This window comes from Aquarana catesbeiana, linkage group LG06 (assembly GCF_042186555.1).
Source record: "Aquarana catesbeiana isolate 2022-GZ linkage group LG06, ASM4218655v1, whole genome shotgun sequence".
In the NCBI taxonomy this organism is placed as follows: Eukaryota; Metazoa; Chordata; class Amphibia; order Anura; family Ranidae; genus Aquarana; species Aquarana catesbeiana.
In genome coordinates, this window is record NC_133329.1 from 103,589,793 (window position 1) to 103,605,113 (window position 15,321).

The 15,321-nt window shown below is 49.4% G+C and overlaps 1 protein-coding gene across 2 annotated transcripts in view; it reads right to left on the minus strand.

The window, feature by feature from the left end:
* Positions 1-14,690, minus strand: part of CREBBP (CREB binding protein) — a 96,435-nt gene extending 81,745 nt beyond the window's left edge. The window contains exon 1 of one of the 2 annotated variants that reach the window (XM_073636577.1): positions 13,302-14,690. In XM_073636577.1, the coding sequence (XP_073492678.1) occupies positions 13,302-13,389 (88 nt within the window). In that variant the 5' untranslated portion in view covers positions 13,390-14,690. The remainder of the gene's footprint in view (positions 1-13,301) is intronic. The other variant, XM_073636575.1, reaches the window with a different exon arrangement.
* Positions 14,691-15,321: the final 631 nt, after the last annotated feature.

The window sequence follows — 15,321 nt, forward strand, 5'->3', positions numbered from 1 at the left end:
ATTCCCAAACTTGAGAAAAATCCCTTATTTGGTACAACTTTGATAGTTCTATCTTGCTATTATTGCTCACTATTTGCCAAATAACTATGTATAAATGTTTCCTAATTAGAAGCCCAGGTCAACAATATATACATCAAAACCGATTAATGCAATGGAGGTAGAGAAACATAACTAGTCTATATTTTAGCATCAGCAGCACCTAAGAGGCTGCTTTTGGACAACATGGATTTCTTAAAGTTACATATACAATAAATGCCCAAAAATCTTAGACTACTCAAGCCCCTTTCACACCGTCTGTCCGATCAGGTCCACCTGTCAGACTCTGCTTTGTCCTCTATGGAGCAGCCATCCAATCCTCCAAAATCAGGTGGTCCTATTTTCCAACCGTCCGGCAGATCGGATTGAAACTGACAGGCGGTCCGCTTTCATCCACTTGCCCCATCGATGAGAGTAGTGCAATGCCCATGTCCGCTCTGCATAATGAAGCAGACAGAACCTGTCATCCACCTGCTCAGCAAAGAGATCCCCCACTGAGCAAGTGGATTCCACTTAACAGAGACCTCAGTCTGAAAGGGGCCTTAAAGCGGAGTTCCAGCTGGACCCATGTTCATTGGAAGTCAGCAGCTACAAAAAGTAAACACACACTCACCTGTCCGCGATGCGGCCACACATAGCCTCTGTTATCTCCCCGCCTGCCCGCGGTGCCGGCACTGCAAGTGTGGGCACCCAGCTGTGACAGCTTGCGGCTTCACAGCTGCATACGCACTGCGCATGCACGAGTCGCGCTGCGTGTCCTTAATGGCCGGGCAATATTCTGGGACCTGTGACGAGTCGCCTAGATGGAGCGGGTGGAACTGGGAGCTGGGTACCTGTCAAAACTACGTACCCACCCCCTCCCCCAAAAAAATGACATGCCAAGTGTGGCATGTCAGGGGTCAGAATACCTTAAAGCAGAAGTTCCACTTTTGGGTGGAACTCAGCTTTAAGCAGATAATTATAAACTTAAAACCTACCTTTTACATCACTATCATACAAATGTGTTTGCTAATCCATATAACGGTGCTATGTATACCTATACTATAAATATTTGAACATTATACATACACACAAAGGCATAGCTAGATCTATATCTCTCACTCCTACATGGATCGAAGGAAACTTTCGTACAGTGTGCACTTTGCAGTGTGTAAAGCCTAGTACAAACGTGCCAAATATCCCGAGACATCAGCCTGTTCAATAAAAAACGTCCAACATTCGGCCAGTGCGTATGGTAGCTGGTCAGAAAGAAGCCATCCACTTGGCCGGCTTCTGTCAGACGAGCGTGCTGGAAAACCAGCAGCCAACTGGCTCTCACTCAGCACTCTCAGGCAATGGCAAAGATCACTGACCGGAGTGTTGTGACGGGGGGGGGGGCAGCCCTCTGTCAGAATACAATAGCTCAGCAGGGTGGGGGTTCGCTGCACTAACATTGGATTGTTAGTATAGCGGCTCCAACCAGAGAGGTCAGGTTTTTTTTTTCATTTAATCCCCCCCCCCAAAAAAAAAAAAAATTACTAGTGGTGTGTACCAGGCTTTAGTATTGGTCATCTCAAAATGCAACCATGCATAATCCTTGCAAGTTATGAAGTTATACAAAACATACACACACAAAACACTGCCAATTGTTCCCCAACCAGGTCAAATCTAAAAATTATGGAAGCTAAATTGCCTTTTAAAAATTACCAACATGCAGCATGCGTTTACACGGCACAAACACGCTATGTGTAATACAAACATACCATACATACACTTTTCATTGTTAAACGGGGCTCCCTCATCGAGCACATAAAGACCCCTTTCACACTGGGGCCGTCCGTGCGTTAGCAGTAAATCGCCATTAGTTTTAGAAGCGCTTTTCGGCTGCTAGCGGGGTGCTTTTAGCCCCAAAGAAGGGGTTAAAAACACCCGTGTTGCAGCACTTTTCAGGCACTTTGGAACAACATGTATTAACATTCGATAAACCTAAACTTCAGAAGCGCTGCCCATTCATTTCAATGGGCAGGGGCATTTTGGGAGTATACAGCGCTCCCAAACCGCCCCAAAGATGCTGCTTACAGGACTTTTTCTAACTGCCCGCAAGTGCACCGCCAAAGTGTGAAAGCACTCGGGTGGTATGGGAGGCAGTTTTCAGGTGCTTTACAGGCGCTAAAATGCCTGAAAACTGCCTCAGTGTGAAAGGGCTCTAAACGGTCTTCAACACTTCAGTTTACATTTGGACATGAACAATTGCATAGCTAGTGTGCAACATGCAATAACATTCAATAAACCAAACTAAAAAATAAGTTTGCTGTCATAGGGATGTATCTCTACCTTGTAATATTTTTTAGACATGGTATGTTTTTCCTATAGGTATGGCCACCCAGGTTTTTTTAAAGGCTGTCACATAAAAAAACAAAGTTTAAAAATTTTGATATTTTTACACACCAACGCATCTTAAAATTATACAAAGCACGTTATTTTATTTTTTTTTATATGACTACCTAAACGAGCTGTATGATTTTATATTAATATTAAAGTGGACCTTGCATGAAAATACAAAGTTCACTTATGCTGCAGCCCCTCCATGCCGAAAAAAAATGCTCAGAGAAAGCAATAATATATTAAAAATAAAAGACTGGAAGGAAAAAAAAAAAAAAAAAAAGAAAAAAAAAAAAGAAGAATGTAAAAAATACTTAGCTTACACCAAGTTCTTCTGGTGGACTCATTGAGGTGAGGGATGATGTGGCTAAACTCGGGATCACTGAATCCCAAGAAACTCAAATCCCGTCTTATGCACAATTTGGGATTCTCAGCTTTCCTGGAATCCCATAGAAAGGACCAGCGTTATTCCCGATGTCTACAGAAATAAATTTGTTATTTTTTCTTTTTTTTAACTGTAATTGTTTTTGCTGTGCATTTTTTTTTTTTGGGGGGGGGGGGGGGGTTGCATCATAAACACTCTAGGTCTAATTTAGGCTATACTCTCTATTATGCAGATGAGGCATGTCATTTTATGTAAAGTAAAAAGAATACCACTATGAATGATCACTGCCATGTTGAACCGCTATTCAACATCAAATCAGATAGGGCCAAGTCCACTATGTGACCCAGCCAACATCAAACATCTGCTATCACTTCTATGACTGATGTGCAACATGCTTCAATGTTAGATGAACATAATATTCTCCAACACACATCTATTAACATTTTTTAACCCACTTACGTGTTAAAGCGAAGTTGCACCCAAAAGTGGAACTTGCACTTAACTGTCTCCTCCTCCCCTCTGGTGCCATTTGGCACCTTTCGAGGGGGGGGGGTGGGTACCCTTGGTCCCCACTTCTGTCGGACCCGGCCACGGCACGTCAGAAGTCCGGACCCCCCCCCCCCTACTGTCGGACCAGTAGGAGAGCGCAGCCGTGCTTCGGGGCATGCACAGTAGGGACCTTCGCTGCCGGGTTCCCTTATCGGCAATGGCGGTGTCAGCACCCGACGGAAACATCAGCTGCGGTGCCAACATCGCTGGACTCCAGGACAGGTAAGTGTCCTAATGTTAAAAGTCAGCAGCTGCAGTATGTACAATTTTTTGAGGGGAAGGCAGAACTCTGCTTTAATATTACTACATTACAAACTATGTCCCCAAAAATTGCATTTGAAAGAGCGCTGCGCAAATACAGCGTGACATAAAATATTGCAACAACCATTTTATTCTCTAGGGTCTCTGCTAAAAAAATGTGTGTGTGTATATATATATATATATATATATATATATATATATATATATATATATAAATAAATGTTTGGGGGTTCCAAGTAATTTTCTAGCAAAAAATAATGATTTTAACTCCAACAAGAAACCAACAAGTGTCAGAAAAAGGTTTAGTCTTTAAAGCGGAGTTCCGCCAAAAAAAAAAAAAAAAAAAAAATTAAAAGTCAGCAGCTACAAACACTGCAGCTGCTGACTTTTAATAATCGGACACTTACCTGTCCAGGGTCCAGTGATGCGGGGGATTGAAGCCCCGCTTGTCTCCCCCTCTGCTTGGCGGCGCCGGCATTTGTAACTGTATGCGCATGTGCGAGCCGTGATTGGCTGCGCAGTCATCTGTGACGTGTCCCAGATGATTGCATAGAGGGAGGGGTGAGAGCTGATCTCTCTTCCTGAGCCGAGGGAAGTGATGTCAAGAGCCCAGGCGCTGAAGGAGGCAGACTCACAAGGGACCCCCTAGCAACAGGTATTTAGAGGCGAGTAAAAAAAAAATTCTCTCCAAATTTTTTTTTTTTTTTTTTTCTGTGTACAATAATGAATTTTTTTTTTTTTGGGGTGGAACTCCACTTTATAAAGTAGTAAAAACTTCCCTAGTTTACAGACCGAAGTTCATTCCTTTGATCTAAAGAACAAAACGTTACAATTTTTATAGTTAGCTCAGCGGCTGAGGAATGTTGTAATGTTGTGGAACTTGCAAGACTGCCTGTTTTTTTTTTTTTTTGTTTTTTTTTTTTGACAGCTGTCGGCTTGAGTAGAGATCTCTGCATAGAATCGGGAAAATGCTTTAAGATCAAGATTTGGGGGGGGACGCGATCTCAAACATATACACATAAAAGTTGCGCACCTCATCTACAGAATGAGGAGAAAAACACATTTTTTTTCCATATTTTGCAGGTAAGATACATGCATACACTTGAATATAAAATCTGGCATCATTTTTTTTTACTGTGCAGGCAAGATGAATAGTTTTCTTTTATATCACAAATGCCGCTACAAATAGTCTGCGCCCTCTGAGTACATTGTCCAATAGTGAATTGTGTTTCAGACAGAACTATGTTTGCTATGTGATCTAGCCAACATTAAACATCTGCAATCACTTGTGTCGCTCATGTAACATGCTTTAACGTTCACTAAACATTATTATTATAAAAAATGTGTTCAACAAATCCAGTGAAATGACACCAACTGCCTTACATATTGAAATGATAAAAATATTATTAATATTATACAGCTGAGGTAAATGACTTATTAATTATTAGAAAAGGGCCGCCTGCGCTCTCTGGGAACGTTCCACCAACATTGAACTGTGCACCGGACAGATCGATCTCACATAGTTCAGTTTGATGCATAATTGGATATCAGGGAACATTCCCCTGTCAGTGGATGTTCTAATGTAAGATCACACAAAACCATGGGCAGCAGAATTATTTCTATGAATATAAAAAAAAAAAAAAAAAATGTATATAATAATATTATTAATAATATGGGCTGCCCTACGCACACAGCAAAAAAAAAAAAAAAAAAAAAAAAAAAAAAAAAAAAAAAAAAAAAAACAAAACCACACACAATATATATATATATATATATATATATATATATATATATATATATATATATATATATATATATATATATATATATATATATATATATATATATATATATATATATATAAATAAAAAGATGAAAATGTTATTTTGCTGGCCCTGTTTGGGGTGCCATTAGCAATTAATAGCACCGCAAATGCAAAAACATTTTTTTTTGTGCATTGCAGGAACACGCACTTCTACACAGATGTGAACAGAGCCCAAGTGTTCTGGGTTGTAGGTTAAAGAGGAGCTCCAGTCTCCCCCCAAAACAATTAAAAGTCAGCAGCTACAAATACTGTAGCTGCTGACTTTTAAGATAAGGACACTTACCTGTCTAGGGATCCCGCGATGTCCTCACCCAACCTTATTCTACAAATCGGCTTCTGGTGCAGACGCTGGCATCTTAGGTAAGGGAAATCGGCTGTAAAGCCGCGCACATGTGAGTCACGCTGTGTTTGGGACATGGTTCTGCAGTCTTCTGGGACCTGTGATGTGTCCCAGAGGGCAGAGGGGCAAGGAGGAGGGGCCAAACATTGCTGTGGCAATCTGACCAGAAGTGGGAGCAGGTATCTGTCAAAACCAGGTACTCGCCCCCCCCCCCTCCTCCCCCAGAAAGGTGGCAATGGAGGGGGGGTTACAAACAAGCAGAACTTCCCCTTTTGGGTGAAGTTCCACTTGTACACATGAAACATTCTACACACAACCATGAAGTATTAGGCCCTATGCACACTGAAGCCTGCGTGTTTTCATGCTACACACACGAAATTAATGTGCTGCCCTACATGCAGCAAACTAGCTCATGCGCCTTTTTGAGCGTTATTTTTGCATTTCTCATGTGAAAATTGCACATCGGGTGTGCCATAAACAAATGGCACAAGCATGACACCCGTTTTTTGTGTGTGAATGAAGCCAGTGTTATGGGTTGAAGAAGAAAAAGTTGAACACACGAAACAATCTGTCACCAGAATCGATCCTATACAGCAGTGGTCATCAACCCTGTTCTCAGGGCATGCCAACAGGCCAGGTTTTATGTATTACCTTGGGGAGATGCAGACTAGAATACTGCAATCACTGAGCAGCAAATGATATCACCTGTGATGTATTTCAGTTATCTTGCAAACCTGGCCTGTTAGTGGGTCCTGAGGACAGAAGTTGATGACCACTGCTATACAGAACCAAAACATATTCTGCATCATTTACACCACGTTGCACTACATGCACAAAGTAGCTCATGCACCTTTTTGAGTGTTTTGCCACATTTGTTTTATGAAAAACGTGCATCTGGAGTGTCATTACTAATGAATGGCACTGTGTGCTTTGGTTGGTGCGCGAATGCAGCCTAAGTTGGTCGCAGAATGAAAAGTCGTAGACATGAAATAATCTATTGTCACAAGAAGGATTTATTCTACATGGGCTGGTTCACACCGGTATGCGCGTTCACATGTGGTCCTTGGTGTGTCAGTTTTGACAGCCCATTCATATGAAGGAGTTGCAAAATGCACAGGAACATGCAAAAAGAAATGCATGCACTACTTCTGCAATATGCACCATGCAGTGTGGTGGCTGCAAATGCGCTGTGTTTACAAGAGGTGTTTGGCATTCCATTAAAGCAGAGTTCCGCCTAAAAAAATAATAATTAAGTCAGCAGCTACATTTACTGCAGCTGCTGATCATTAAAATAAGGACACTCACCTGCCCAGGGCGCCCGCGATGTCCTCACCTGAAGCCGACCCATCCCTCAGCTACGGGTGGAGGCGCTGGCATTGCTAGTAAGGGAATCAGGAAGTGAAGCCTTGCGGCTTCACAGCCTGGTTCCCTACTGTGCGAGTCGCGCTGCGGGTTCTGAGTGGTCCCTGCTGTCTTCTGTGACCTGTGTGTCTCGCAGGTCTGAGATGGAGGAGGGGCCAGGCATGGCGTAGATCGCAGCGGATACTGCGCCGATCGTTCGGTGGGAGAAAATACCTGTATTAGACAGGTATCTGCTCCCCCCTGAAAGGTGCCCATTGTGACACCGGAGGGAGTGGGGATCCGGACAGTGGAAGTTCCATTTTTGGGTGGAACTCCACTTTAATAAGAGCACGTCAGAGCAGAATGCGGTGTGGGAAACCCTCATTTTCTCCAAGTTTCACGCACCACATTAAAATCGTGCTGCACTTGTGATCTGCAGCGGGTGTCAGTGCAATACTAATGGCACCCCAAACGCAAGTTGCAAACACAATGTGATGGTCTGCACCAGACTGCATGGTACAGAGGTACCATGCAATCTGGTTGCTCTGCGTCTTGTAAAGCCACAAATGCACTACTTTTTGCTGCAGTCCGTCGTGATTTCAACCCATTCAAATGAGACACAGATCTGTAATGCAGTGCATTTGCCTGCACCACATTGCATGGTACTAAAACTGGTGCATGCACTACTTTTGGTGAAATATGGTGCGATTTAAGTCCATTCAAAATGAACTGAATTGCCTCAAATCGCACCACACAGAATTGCCAGGAATGTGCTTAGCGCATTTCTGTGAGATTCATATGCAACTCGTAGTGTGAACCTAGGCAAAATTGGCACCTGTGTGCATTTTGCAAAGACAGCGCATTCATGAATAGTAAACGCACAGAGAATGCATCTTTCCCACACCACACTCCAGAGCAGAACAGACCCTCAGGACCTCATTCATGCAACGTGGTGCTAAAATTACCAGACAGCCCTATGCACAACAAAGAGCAGCTCATGCACCGTTCTCAAGTCTTTATAATGAGAAAAATGTGTGCTGCGCGATGAATGGCCCTGAGCTCTACATTTAGTAAATGTGCGCAAAATCACACGCGCTCACAAAGCGCTCAGGTGAAAAAGCAGCCTTATGCCCCATTCATACCTGCGCACTGAAAAATAAAAAACAAAACACTCGTTGCACATTTATAAGAACGCACAGATGTTATGCATGTTAGACACACAGAGATGAAGAGCGCTGCGATCCGAGATGAATGAAGAGATCCGTAGAATGACACTCGTCACATCAACAATGTGGCATGCTGCACAGAGAGATCATACACACCATAGAGAGGGAGAACGAGAGAGAGAGAGAGAGAGAGAGAGAGAGAGAGAGAGAGAGAGAGAGAGAGAGAGAACACACACACCATAGAGAGAGCGCGCACACACACACACCATAGAGAGAGCGCACACACACACACACACACACCATAGAGAGAGCGCACACACACACACACACCATAGAGAGAGCGCACACACACACACACACCATAGAGAGAGCGCACACACACACACACCATAGAGAGAGCGCACACACACACACACACACACACCATAGAGAGAGCACACACACACACACACACCATAGAGAGAGCGCACACACACCATAGAGAGAGCGCACACACACACACACCATAGAGAGAGCGCACACACACACACACACCATAGAGAGAGCGCACACACACACACACACCATAGAGAGAGCGCACACACACACACACACCATAGAGAGAGCGCACACACACACACACACACACACACCATAGAGAGAGCGCACACACACACACACACACACACCATAGAGAGAGCGCACACACACACACACACACACACACCATAGAGAGAGCGCACACACACACACACACACACACCATAGAGAGAGCGCACACACACACACACACACACACACCATAGAGAGAGCGCACACACACACACACACACACCATAGAGAGAGCGCACACACACACACACACACACCATAGAGAGAGCGCACACACACACACACACACACACCATAGAGAGAGCGCACACACACACACACACACACACCATAGAGAGAGCGCACACACACCATAGAGAGAGCGCACACACACCATAGAGAGAGCGCACACACACACACACACACACCATAGAGAGAGCGCACACACACACACACACCATAGAGAGAGCGCACACACACACCATAGAGAGAGCGCACACACACACACACACACACCATAGAGAGAGCGCACACACACACACACACACCATAGAGAGAGCGCACACACACACACACACACACACCATAGAGAGAGCGCGCACACACACACACACCATAGAGAGAGCGCACACACACACACACCATAGAGAGAGCGCACACACACACACACCATAGAGAGAGCGCACACACACACCATAGAGAGAGCGCACACACACACACACACACACACACACACCATAGAGAGAGCGCACACACACCATAGAGAGAGCGCACACACACACACACCATATAGAGAGAGCGCACACACACACACACACACACCATAGAGAGAGCGCACACACACACACACCATAGAGAGAGCGCACACACACCATAGAGAGAGCGCACACACACCATAGAGAGAGCGCACACACACACACACCATAGAGAGAGCGCACACACACACACACACACACACCATAGAGAGCGCACACACACACACACACACACCATAGAGAGAGCGCACACACACCATAGAGAGAGCGCACACACACCATAGAGAGAGCGCACACACACCATAGAGAGAGCGCACACACACACACACACACACCATAGAGAGAGCGCACACACACCATAGAGAGAGAGAGCGCGCACACACACCATAGAGAGAGCGCGCACACACACACACACACACACACCATAGAGAGAGCGCACACACACACACACCATAGAGAGAGCGCACACACACACACACACACACACACACCATAGAGAGAGCGCACACACACACACCATAGAGAGAGCGCACACACACACACCATAGAGAGCGCACACACACACACCATAGAGAGCGCACACACACACACACACACACCATAGAGAGCGCGCACGCACACCATAGAGAGAGCGCACGCACACCATAGAGAGAGCGCACGCACACCATAGAGAGAGCGCACGCACGCGCACACACACACACCATAAAGAGAGAGCGCGCACGCACACCATAGAGAGAGCGCGCACGCACACCATAGAGAGAGCGCGCACGCACACCATAGAGAGAGCGCGCACGCACACCATAGAGAGAGAGCGCACGCACACCATAGAGAGAGAGCGCACGCACACCATAGAGAGAGAGCGCACGCACACCATAGAGAGAGAGCGCACGCACACCATAGAGAGAGAGCGCACGCACACCATAGAGAGAGAGCGCACGCACACCATAGAGAGAGAGCGCACGCACACCATAGAGAGAGAGCGCACGCACACCATAGAGAGAGAGCGCACGCACACCATAGAGAGAGCGCACGCACACCATAGAGAGAGAGCGCACACACACACACACACACACCATAAAGAGAGCGCGCACACACACCATAAAGAGAGAGCACGCGCACCATAGAGAGAGCGCACGCACACCATAGAGAGAGCGCACGCACACCATAGAGAGAGCGCACGCACACCATAGAGAGAGCGCACGCACACCATAGAGAGAGCGCACGCACACCATAGAGAGAGCGCACGCACACACACACCATAGAGAGAGAGCGCGCGCACACACACACACACACCATAAAGAGAGAGCGCACGCGCACCATAGAGAGAGCACACGCGCACGCCCCATAGAGAGAGAGCGCGCCCCATAGAGAGAGAGCGCGAGCGCACGCCCCATAGAGAGAGAGCGCGAGCGCACGCCCCATAGAGAGAGAGCGCACGCCCCATAGAGAGAGAGCGCACGCCCCATAGAGAGAGAGCGCACGCCCCATAGAGAGAGAGAGAGAGCGCACGCCCCATAGAGAGAGAGCGCGAGCGCACGCCCCATAGAGAGAGAGCGCGAGCGCACGCCCCATAGAGAGAGAGCGCGAGCGCACGCCCCATAGAGAGAGAGCGCGAGCGCACGCCCCATAGAGAGAGAGCGCGAGCGCACGCCCCATAGAGAGAGAGCGCGAGCGCACGCCCCATAGAGAGCGCGAGCGCACGCCCCATAGAGAGAGCGCGCACGCCCCATAGAGAGAGCGCGCACGCCCCATAGAGAGAGAGCGCACGCCCCATAGAGAGAGAGCGCACGCCCCATAGAGAGAGAGCGCGAGCGCACGCCCCATAGAGAGAGAGCGCACGCCCCATAGAGAGAGAGCGCGAGCGCACGCCCCATAGAGAGAGAGCGCGAGCGCACGCCCCATAGAGAGAGAGCGCGAGCGCACGCCCCATAGAGAGAGAGCGCGAGCGCACGCCCCATAGAGAGAGCGCGAGCGCACGCCCCATAGAGAGAGCGCGAGCGCACGCCCCATAGAGAGAGCGCGAGCGCACGCCCCATAGAGAGAGCGCGCACGCCCCATAGAGAGAGCGCGCACGCCCCATAGAGAGAGCGCGCACGCCCCATAGAGAGAGAGCGCACGCCCCATAGAGAGAGAGCGCACGCACCATAGAGAGAGAGAGCGCACGCACCATAGAGAGAGAGAGCGCACGCACCATAGAGAGAGAGCGCACGCACCATAGAGAGAGAGCGCACGCACCATAGAGAGAGAGCGCACGCACCATAGAGAGAGAGAGCGCACGCACCATAGAGAGAGAGAGCGCACGCACCATAGAGAGAGAGAGCGCACGCACCATAGAGAGAGAGAGCGCACGCACCATAGAGAGAGAGAGCGCACGCACCAGAGAGAGAGAGCGCACGCACCAGAGAGAGAGAGAGCGCACGCACCAGAGAGAGAGAGAGCGCACGCACCAGAGAGAGAGAGAGCGCACGCACCAGAGAGAGAGAGAGCGCACGCACCAGAGAGAGAGAGAGCGCACGCACCAGAGAGAGAGAGAGCGCACGCACCAGAGAGAGAGAGAGCGCACGCACCAGAGAGAGAGAGCGCACGCACCAGAGAGAGAGAGAGCGCACGCACCAGAGAGAGAGAGAGCGCACGCACCAGAGAGAGAGAGCGCACGCACCAGAGAGAGAGAGCGCACGCACCAGAGAGAGAGAGCGCACGCACCAGAGAGAGAGAGCGCACACACCATAGAGAGAGAGCGCACACACCATAGAGAGAGAGCGCACACACCATAGAGAGAGAGCGCACACACCATAGAGAGAGAGCGCACACACCATAGAGAGAGAGCGCACACACCATAGAGAGAGAGCGCACACACCATAGAGAGAGCGCACACACCATAGAGAGAGAGCGCACACACCATAGAGAGAGAGCGCACACACCATAGAGAGAGCGCACACACCATAGAGAGAGAGCGCACACACCATAGAGAGAGAGCGCACACACCAGAGAGAGAGAGCGCACACACCAGAGAGAGAGAGCGCACACACCATAGAGAGAGCGCACACACCATAGAGAGAGCGCACACACCATAGAGAGAGCGCACACACCAGAGAGAGAGAGCGCACACCATAGAGAGAGAGAGAACACACACACCATAGAGAGAGAGAACACACACACCATAGAGAGAGAGAGAACACACACACCATAAAGAGATGATAGGAGAGTACACACACCATAGAGAGAGAGAGAGAGAGAGAGCACACACACACCATAGAGATGATAGGAGAGTACACACACACCATAGAGATCACACACCCCATAGAGATGATAGGAGAGTACACACACACCATAGAGAGAGAACACACACACCATAGAGATGATAGGAGAGTACACACACCATAGAGATCACACACCCCATAGAGATGATAGGAGAGTACACACACCATAGAGAGATGATAGGAGAGAACACACACACCATAGAGATCACACACCCCATAGAGATGATAGGAGAGTACACACACCATAGAGATGACAGGAGAGATCACACATCCCCCTCCATGGTGTGCTGTGCACGGTCCGGATCTCCCCTCTCTCTCCTAGGCAGAGCGGGGACAGTGTGTCTCGGTGTGCAGTGATGAAGTTCCTCCTCCATGCACTCTCTCACATGCACACTCTCCGTGCAGCGCCCACATCTGGCCCAGCATCCTCCTGTCCCCTCCGGCCCACCTACCTGTACTGTCCGCGCTGGCCGAGAAGCCCGGCGAGCTGAGTTTGGGTCTCTTCCGGTTGGGCGGCCCGTCCAGCAGGTTCTCGGCCATCTTCTTCTTCTCCCCTTTTCTGATCGGTCACCGAAGACAGACGAGGCTCCCTCCCCGGAGGAGGAGCAGTGCGAGAGAGAAGAGAGAGAGGGGAGGAGGAGGAGAGTTATCCCCGGGCCGGCCACCACCTCCCCCCGGCACTCGTACTACTACTACTACCTGACCACAGCTCAGCAACCCCCCGAGTCCCGCATCGTCCCCGGAGAGAGAGGGCGGGGGGACCCCGCGGGGCCGGGAAGGCCCAAACTCCGACCCCCTGCAGGGGGAGCTTCACCGGTGTACAGGAGATCCGGCTCACCTGCAGACCCCCCCCTCCCCCCCGATCTGCCCTACAATCACTGCACCCCAATACTAATCATACAGGTGACCCCCCACCCCCCAATCAGTGCGCCCCCTCTTCCTCCAATCACAGGTGCACCCCACTATCAGAGCCCAGATATCTTCCAATCAGTGCACCCCAATAACCCTCCTCCACCAATCACAGGTGCACCCCACTATCACTGACCAGAGGCCTCTCCAATCAGGACACCCCAATAACAGGTGACCCACCAGGTGTCAGAGCCCACCCACAGGTAGGGGGTATTAGGACCCCTAAATAGGGGGCTGTCAGTGCCTGCTCCTTATATAGGTGGCCGCTGTCACTGCCTGTTCTATGAGTGTCCCCCCCTCCTCCTCAGGACCTCACTTCCACCTCAGAAAACAAATCCCCCGAGTATGGCCAATGGGAGGAAAAAAAAAACAGGCATCAGTCGGGTCACCCCCAAAATAAAAAAAAAAGACCCCCAAAAGTAGCGTCACCCCCCAAAAAAATGAACCCGCAATGCGCGCTCCCGCCGGGTCAACGGGAAAAATTTGGGGGTAACCGTCGAGCCCCCCCAAAAAAGTTGGGGTGTCGGGGGGGTGTCAGAAGGTAGGCCCCGGGGGAGATGGAGGTTGCGTCAGGCCCTCGACTCCGGCCCCCCTTCCCCTCCGCCGCTGCCGGTTCCTTCTCCGCCCGCCCACGCAACCGTGCGGCCGCTTCCTCCTCCTCCTCCGGGAGGGGAGGGAAAACAATGAAGAGCCGCCGCTGGCACACGGGGGGCCCCGGGGATTACAGGACAAACAGCAGCCTCCTCCGGGGGTGGCGGGGAGAACGAGCCGCCCCCCCCTGCCTCTCGAATGCCGGCAGCCCCACTCTCTCTTCCTTCGCTGGGCCCCGGAGATCTCCGGCGCTGACCGAGCCGCGACAAGATGGCGGCTGTTGATTCCTCAATTAAAAAAAAAAAGTTTTTTTTTTTTTTTTTTCCTCCTCTCTTCTACGACGGCGGGAGGAGGGGAGGAGCCACGCAGCACGCACGGGAGAGGAGGGGGTGGGAGGAGTTAGACGCACAGGCTATGGAGAATGAAGCTAAACGGAGCGGGTGGAGGGGAAAGCGCACGTAGACTGCTGTGCGGGGGGAGGGCACGCCTGTAGGGAGTGGCAGGACACGCCCATGGATGGTTGGCCGCGCCCGCTGACGTACGGTTTGGCCACGCCCAGAGGCTCCGGCTGAAGGTGGAAGCAGTAGCGGAGGAATCCTCCTGTGGAAGGTGGATGGGGAGCCGCTTGTACTGCTTGTCACGGGAGCGCTGGGAGGGTGACAACCCGGGGCTGTGACTACGGGTCAGGAGGAGAGCAATGCATCATGCACAGACAGGAGAGGTGCATGCACGCAATGGACATCAAATGCATCCTGCAAACCCTGGATGTGTATATATATATATATATATATATATGTGTGTGTGTATATATATATATATATATACCCAGAAAACCATACACAGGTGTACAAGCTGCAAAACAAATACTATTTTTCAGAACTCTTTTATATATGAATATATAATATCTGGTACCCCTTCTATGTAAATATATATTCCATTTCTGTCAGATAATGCACCACTTCACCCAGAAAA